Raw genomic sequence first — 8402 nt, forward strand, 5'->3', positions numbered from 1 at the left:
AAGCTTCCATGCCGCTACCAACCGTTCGGTCCCTCTTATACCTTCTCCTTTCATATGTTTTCCAGAACCGTTCGGTCATGCCGCTACCAACCGTTCGGTCCCTCTTATCCCTTCTCCTTTCATATGTTTCCTAGAACCGCTCGGTCCCTCTTATACCTTCTCCTCTCATATGTTTTCCAGCCCCTAACAATGAGTGACACATGCGTTCTTGAAGTGTTGGGAACATTGTTCAAAGCCATTTCCTCTTCTAAACAGTAGATCTTTTGGTGCCATGTGGCTACCTATCTAAACATTTCCTAAAAGCACTTTCTTGACATCAGCTAACCTCTAATTTGTATGAAAAAAGAGAGATCACTTGCTGTATATCATGCTGATTTCCAACAAAATGTATATCTGCCTGCGTAATTCTCTGGAATGGTAGAAATTATTATATACGCTATCCTATGATTGTGAGCTTGAGATGCTAATTGGTTGCTATGGATTATCCTGAAGCAGTTAGGGTGTGTCTATTGATTCTTAGTCTTCAATAAGTGTCATATCATATGCAGTATGCATGAGGCATTGATATTTTTAATCATGGAAACTTAGGCCTCTTTTCCCAACTATCATAACAATGGCGTGACATATCTTTTGATATAAAGGGAGCCTATTAATTGGTAGAACTGAAGAAGAATCAGACATGCTAAAAGGATGGGTGAAACAACTTTGTGAAGCTGGGTTGAAAGCAGAGTACCTAAGTAGCAATGAATTGATTAGAAAGGAACCTGATCTGTTGGTGGACAAATATAGTGCAGCTGCATTTCTACCAGATGACTGCCAATTGGATGCTCGTCGAACTGTTGCATATATTGAAAAGGTTTTGTATTCTTGGTTCATTTCTCTTTCCATATCTTTTACTTGCAACATGTAAATAATTATTAAAGATTACTTTCTACAATAAACTTGCAACATAGCTGGTATATGACTTCGGACTTAGAGCTGCAAATTTACTGCTATTGTGTAGACTAACAGGAATTTTGCAGCAAAAGGAAGATATACTGAATTTTACAATGACCCAGTGAAACGTTTCATCAGGTTTAATTTGTTTCCCCTTCTTTGGGTTGCACTAACTCTGACACTGAAAGCAGTGGTCAGGAAACAAATTTTGTTTACTGCTTTGCATCATTCTGTGGTTAGGTCAGATATCAATGGGGAGGTCAAAGCTGTTCAGACTTCCAACAACACAATATACAGCAAGAAAGCAGTCATAGTTGCAGCTGGTTGTTGGACTGGTTCTTTGATGCAAGACTTGTTTAGAAATTGGGAAATGGATTTACATGTTCCGGTAAAACCCAGAAAGGTGTGCTTATATACATATTTATCCTTGATCACACTCTGGTACACTTTATTTTGTATATTGAATTGAGTTGTGACAGTTTTTGGAATTTTCTTTCCTGACAAATAACAATGCAGTCTGTTTCTTGCCTTGAACCAAAGGAATGTGATGTATTGTTTTTGCATTATTGTCTATTATTTCCTTTCATTTCAAGAAGCTTATGACTATTGTTTACTTTAACTTTCGGTTTAGAGCCTCTAGTTTTGGGTTTTCTCCTTCCATTTTAGTCTTGTCTTTGGGTATCTTAGACTTCTTTATTTTTAATTTGTAAAAGTTCTTTCAGATTAACTTCTTCAAAATAATTTTTTTAACTTAAGTATGAAGTTAGTTTCAATTTATACAGAAACTTATTTTACTTTTTTTTTTCTTATTTTTATTTCCTAGAAACACTTTTCAAGAACTTTACTCAAACAGACCCTTTATATAAATCTTAACAAATTTGGTTCAGTTGCTGAGTTTGAGATTTGCCATTAGCATGTTTTTTCTGATTGCAATACCAGTTTTCGTGGCTTGTTTCTGTAATCTTTTACATGTGCAAACTTTGTTTGGGTAAGAATGATTGTTAGGTTGATTCCTATATTCCTTTTATACATTCTTCTGTTTGGTGTGAAGGGTCATCTACTCGTGCTTGAGAATTTCAACTCCCTTAAATTGAATCATGGCTTGATGGAAGCAGCTTATCTCAAACATTCAACGATTTCTGGTATAGAATCGTCTGATCCTGAACAAAACTTATCTGTTTCAATGACAGCAAATATAGACGCAGCAGGGAATCTTCAACTTGGTAAACTTCTTTTCCATGACCCATATACATCAGATGATTGCATATGTTGCTTTTGAGCTCTGACTATAATTTATACTGAATAATCTTTTGTATTTGAAAGGACTTCCTATCAAACAGTGTCTATGGTAGCTGTTATTCAATTGTTTCCCCCTTTATTAGACACTTATGGTTTCATTTGCATATACAAGATGGTGTTTTGTTGTTAATTGGGGAGCAATGTATTGGCGATATTGAATTGTTCAGATGTGCTTTTGGATTGAAAAGTCTTATCTTTTGAATCAACATAACCAATCCTGTCATGATTTTCTTGATAAACAGTTATCTAGTTTTTGTGAAACAGATAAAATTTTGCACTTGATGAAAATGCTTCAGTATCGTTTAGAATTTTTGCAATTCTTGTGCTTCTTCAAACCAAAATCTTGTCTACTGTCTAGGGAGTAGCCGTGAATTTGTTGGTTTCAACACCGATTTGGATGAGTCTGTGGTAAGTCAGATATGGAAGAGAGCTGGAGAATTCTTTCCCAAATTGAAAACGCTTTCCCTTCCAGATCTAAGTGCAATTAGAAAAGTGAGAACAGGATTACGACCTTACAGTGAGTCACAATATCTCTTTGCAATCTTATGCAGTTCAGCTACTGATACTGTATTTAAATTTCTAAAATCTATGTAAATACAGAGACCATGTTATATGTTTGATTTGCATAATCTTATCTTTGTCAGTGCCTGACGAAAAGCCAGTGATAGGGCCTGTGCCTGGCCTTTCAAATGTGTTCCTTGCAGCTGGACACGAAGGGTGTGGTCTTTCAATGGTCAGTTCTCACTTGGCAGTTATACTAAACTTTTATGCCTTTTCAGATAAATTATATATAAACATTTAAAATTATATTTTTCTTAACTTTAAAGTAGTCTATGTTGAAAATCTAAGTATGAACCTAAGTCTCATGTTGAGTAATAATAAGAAAGTTTAGCACCTTATACAGAAGAAAACCTATAAAATTATTTTCTTAAGATTTTGGGTTGCAGTTGATGAAAATCTGTGAGTTTGGCCTCATGTGAATCTTTATGAGTATGAGCTTAAATACCAAATAAAAATAAGAAAATTAAGAACCTTATAAGAAAGAAAATAAGCTAATTTATATGAATTTCTTCAAAATCTGTTTCTTAACTCAAATATGAGTTATTTTTAGTCAATAAATTTCTTCATTTAGATCCTAAACTTATAGTGTATGATAATTTATGGTTAACACTGCAAAATCACTTTGCTTTGTTAACAGTAGCATGCACTCTGAACAAACATTTAGATTATTTTGTTCTGATTATGGAGAAATTATTGCAGGCTCTGGGGACTGCTGAAATGATAGTTGAGATGGTGCTGGGATATCCAGAAAAAGTTGATAGCACTGTTTTTGCTCTGCATAAAGTTTGTTAAAATATGCAGAACTTGTAAGTAATGGCTTAGAATGTGAAGGAATAAGGTCACTTAGAATTCTTATACATAATTTCTGAGTGAGTTGTGTTGTGTTCCTGATGAAGACACTACAGACTTATCATTACTGTTTGTCAGTCAACTTTGGACATCAGAACTTTCTTTTATTTTCTCACATTGCCCTTCTTTAAAAGAAAATAATAAGTATAATAGTTATCTCTTTTCTAAAATATTTCATTAAAAATAAATAATACTAATAATAATAATGATAAACATATGGAACATTAAATCAATAATGTTTAAAAGTGAACAGTAAAACAATATTTCATAGTACGATAATAATTTAAAAAATTGTAATTAAAAATAATGTTTGAATATTAAGATTTATTATTATTATTATTTCAAGAAATAAGATAACAAAATAAAAGCTTATGAAGAGTTTATCAAAATAAGTTAAAATTTAAGAGCTAACAACACATTATATAATGTTATCTACGACTATAATTTAGATTAATATCATATCAAACGTATACTAAGTTTGTAAAATGGTTTATTTTGATAATTTTTATTATGAAATTTTTAGTCTCAAATTTTTAGACTTTAAATTAATCATAAATTAGTATATATAGGTTAGATATTAAGTTTTTATATGAACAAAAAGCTGATATAAATAGATTAGGAGTCTTAATGTTTTACTCGTAAGCGTTTAACAAGCATTAACGAGTGAAAACATATAATCATAAAAGTCAGAAATTATTTGAAATTGTTTTAGAAAATTGACTTTTGGTTAAGTATTAGATTATTGAATAGAGTTAAGTTAATTAAGACTTAACATTAAATTAAATTGAGTCGAGCTATATCAATTCTCTCTCAACAAGTTAAAATTAAACTGTGACATTTGTCCATCTGAACTCTTAAGTGGAGAAAATTTCCTTATAATACGGATCTTTAATTGGAGAGGTCGAAATGTTTATATAAATGTATAAAAGTTTTTGAAATACCAAATATATTAAAAATACATTAAAGTTTTAAAACAATATTTTAAATTATATATTAATTTATATAAATATAAAACAAAAATTGAGGGGCCAAGGCCTTCTCTGGTCACCATTAAAATTTGTCACTGCTTATAATGATTAGTTATAACTTTTCATCTTATAAAAAATATTAAAATCAATAAGTAATACGAAAATCAAGTTTAATTATAAATGAAAGGCTTAATACCTCTTTTGGTCCCTCTTTAGAGAGTGAATGTTCAAGTGTGTCCTATCTTTTTTGTCCCAATTTGTGAAAAAAATGTACAATCAAATCCTTTTTTGTCAGGGCGTTAAATATTTAATGATCCAGCTGACAACGAGGAGGCAGCGTTAAATATTTAATGATCCAGCTGACAACGTGGAGGCATCTGTGCAACATGGTTGTTTTTGGTTCAGAATGTCTAAGGGTAAATGTGTGATTTTAAAAAAAAATTCACTTGGTTGGTTAAGGTTAAAAAAATCTGAGTTAGGGTTTGGGTTGGAGAAATCACGATTTGGGATTCAACAATTTGAAGGAACTGTCTTACAATTTGGATGATCTTGAAGGTGAAGAATTGATTATAATGTTTTCCAAAACACCATGAGAGTTTTGTCTGAAAACAAATGGCAACAGTTGGTGTTGCATTGTTTGGTGGCAAGCGAAGGCTTGTTTGGTAAAATTTCTGCGGAAAGCAACACAAGTTTTGATTATAATTCACTAAATGTCTTTGGTCATTATTGATCAGCTGTCTGTGTTTGATTGTAACATAAATGAAAAAGAAAAATCAATTGATGGTAGACATGAAATACAATGACAACGAGTCCCAACCTTTTTCTGTCAAATATTAGATGAAGAAAAAATGTTTTTCACCCCACCAATGGTAAAGAAAGGGAAAAATATAAACAAACACTAATCTTTATTATACATATGATGATGATTTAATTTATGATTGATGCAGGAGCTTGGGTTGGTTTGAAGTGTCACAACCATGAGAGAAAGTGGAAGGGGAAAGGGTCAATGGTAGCTAGAGGTGTAACTGATGAATTTGGAGAGTTCATAGTAGATCTTCCTTCTCAGCTTCATGCTGTTCCTAACTTGGAAAATGTATGTTAGGTAAAAATTGATCGGATTCCAAAGCGGTCATTTTGTCCAGCAGTTGGTGTGAAGAAATAGAAGGAATCGAGTCTCTCTTCCTTTGGCAATGGCATCCGCCATTTCTGCAACCCAAACCGTAACTTAGATTTTTTTAACCTTAGGCAACCAAGTGAATTTTTTTTAAAATCACCACATTTACCCTTAGACGTTCTGAATCAAAAACAGCCACCTTGCACATATGTCTCCACTGTTAGCTGCATCGTTAAATATTTAACACTGTGACAAAAAAAGATTTGATTGTACACTTTTTTTCACAAGTTGGAATAAAATTGAACTTTTCAAAAAAAGATAGGACGCATTTGAACATTCACGCCTAAAAAAGAACCAAAAGAGATATTAAGTCTAAATGAAATAACTATTGAGAGAGTATGCCTTGGTTGTATGGAAAAATGAATTTATCAGTAAAAAAAATTGATGATCGTTGTCCAATACTTTATTTTTCAGATTTTAGCTCAAGAAGGTTTTTAATTTTTGAACAAGCTTGTGATGGTCTAGGTTTGAATGAATATTTTTCTTTAAAAATAATTTTTTAGTTTATGTTTCGATATTTTTACTATGAATAGGTTCTGATTGATTTGGATTTTTTTTAAATTTCTTATGCAAAATGAATATTTTTTATTAAGATTTTAATTTTTTATGAGTAAAATGGCATGTGAAATCACTAAAAAAAATATTTTTGTGGACATAATTATGTATTTTCACTTCATTGATAAATTTATTGTATTGAAAGTGATTAGTTTTTTCCTATGTTTCAAATGTAGATGGTAGAATGATTAGTGATGGTTTCATACCCATTTTGCAATTCATAAAATTGGGAAAATATGGTTGAGATGTTGAGTGAATTTGAAACAAAATAGAAAGAGATGAAAGCAAAAATTAAAACAAATAAACAGACACACAAATTAAAAAGGGAAAACACATAATCATTGATGCAAATCGAGTTGTGGACGTGACTGGAAATGAAAGCAAGAATAAGTGAAATGAAGTGGATAAACAATTGAATATTTATACCATTATAACCATTATTATTTTTCTATTTAGGTCATTGAAAAAAAATTGATCAGTAATCCTAAAACCTATGTTACATGTACCTTTAAGTCACCTTAATGAGTTTTTATTTCCTATGTCTATGACCATATATAATGAATATGCTTTCAGCTCTCCATGTTTCACAATATCGAAAAGCACTAAAAAAAACTAATATACTTTTCTTCTAGTCAAGGTTTAAACTCACCACCTCCAAGTCTTAAACCACTTCAAACTAAATAGACTATCACATTTGTCATTCACATACACAACAAATACAAAAAACCATTACACACAAACACGGCAAAAAATATAATAAAAAAAAATATAAATCACATTTAATGCATAAAGAAAGAATAAAACACATGACCTTTAATCCATAACAAAGAGTTTTAAGCAATTGTGCAACACTTTACTTCAATATAACTTATCATTTATTATTTTAACTAATGTGTCCATACCTATACCACACTTCTAGAAATTTATTTATTTTTCCTAGGTCTTATAAGGTTCACTCAATGTCTACGTCTAAAATTGTAATAAGTCTTAATATAAACTAACAATGCAACTAATAATAATTTATAAATTAATCAAACATCTAACAAATATAAAATTATACAAACATTCGACATTTAATAAATCTAAAATTAATCATATATCTAATATAAACTAAAAATACAAAATAAAGTCGATCATCTGATAAGTGTGAGTAGATGATGATGATGTATAAGTAGAGCAGACTCTAAGAGGTGATAAATCAAATGTATAGTTGGATTAAAGTAGATGATTTTGTATGGTTGACTTTTGAGAAATCTTATGTACATTCTTAGTCTATTTCTCTTTTGGGGTTGTAAATATAGAATAAACTTATAATTATGTTTGGATAAGTATATGGATATTTTATATTTGTCTTAAGTTAACTCTTCTAGTTTATTAATTTTGTGACGGTTCCTTAATATTATTTATACTATTTTGAATGGAATATTATATATATATATATATATATATATATATATATATATATATATATATATATATATATATATATCGAATTCCAAGTCTTATTATGTATTTACAAATAATAATATTGTTATTATCTTTTGAAAATTAAAAGAATGAAAAACAAATTAATGAGTGTATTATGACAATATATTTCAAAAAATCACACATGTCCAAATTAGATGTATTATTGGACATTCCACATTCACTAGAGACAAAGCCAAATTATAGTACGTAAATGGGTGCAAATCACATCTTACAAGTCGATTTTGTAAGACTGAGTTAGGCTTAAAGTCCACTTAAAATATGTGCTAGAAGTTCTAAAACAACTAGAGATAAAACCAATTTATAATATATAATTGAGTGCAAATCTTACCTTAGAATCCAGTTTTGTAATATTCATTTAGGCTTAAAATCCACTTAAGATGTTTAAGAGTCGTGAGTTATAGTCCATGCTTGCAAAATTTGATGTTTGTTGGGTCTATTGTTCCAATTGCTATCAAGCGCTATCAGACCACCCATCAATGTCTAATCCCACGCATGAGATGTATATACATCAATCTAAGTGAGGTGTGTTGGAAGTCTCACATCAACTAGACACAAGACCAATTCATAACATA

At 30.5% G+C, this 8402-nt stretch overlaps 1 protein-coding gene across 2 annotated transcripts in view; it reads left to right on the forward strand.

Moving 5' to 3' along the window:
- Positions 1-3760, forward strand: part of LOC106759198 (uncharacterized oxidoreductase y4sL) — a 14104-nt gene extending 10344 nt beyond the window's left edge. For both annotated transcript variants that reach the window (XM_014642247.2, XM_022779577.1), the window contains 7 exons: positions 642-856; positions 1004-1074; positions 1177-1339; positions 1988-2159; positions 2594-2752; positions 2880-2968; positions 3496-3760. In XM_014642247.2, coding sequence (XP_014497733.1) covers positions 642-856; positions 1004-1074; positions 1177-1339; positions 1988-2159; positions 2594-2752; positions 2880-2968; positions 3496-3588 — 962 coding nt within the window. In that variant the 3' untranslated portion in view covers positions 3589-3760. The remainder of the gene's footprint in view (positions 1-641; positions 857-1003; positions 1075-1176; positions 1340-1987; positions 2160-2593; positions 2753-2879; positions 2969-3495) is intronic.
- The last annotated feature ends 4642 nt before the right edge of the window (positions 3761-8402 follow it).

This window comes from Vigna radiata, chromosome 4 (assembly GCF_000741045.1).
Source record: "Vigna radiata var. radiata cultivar VC1973A chromosome 4, Vradiata_ver6, whole genome shotgun sequence".
NCBI lineage: Eukaryota > Viridiplantae > Streptophyta > Magnoliopsida > Fabales > Fabaceae > Vigna > Vigna radiata.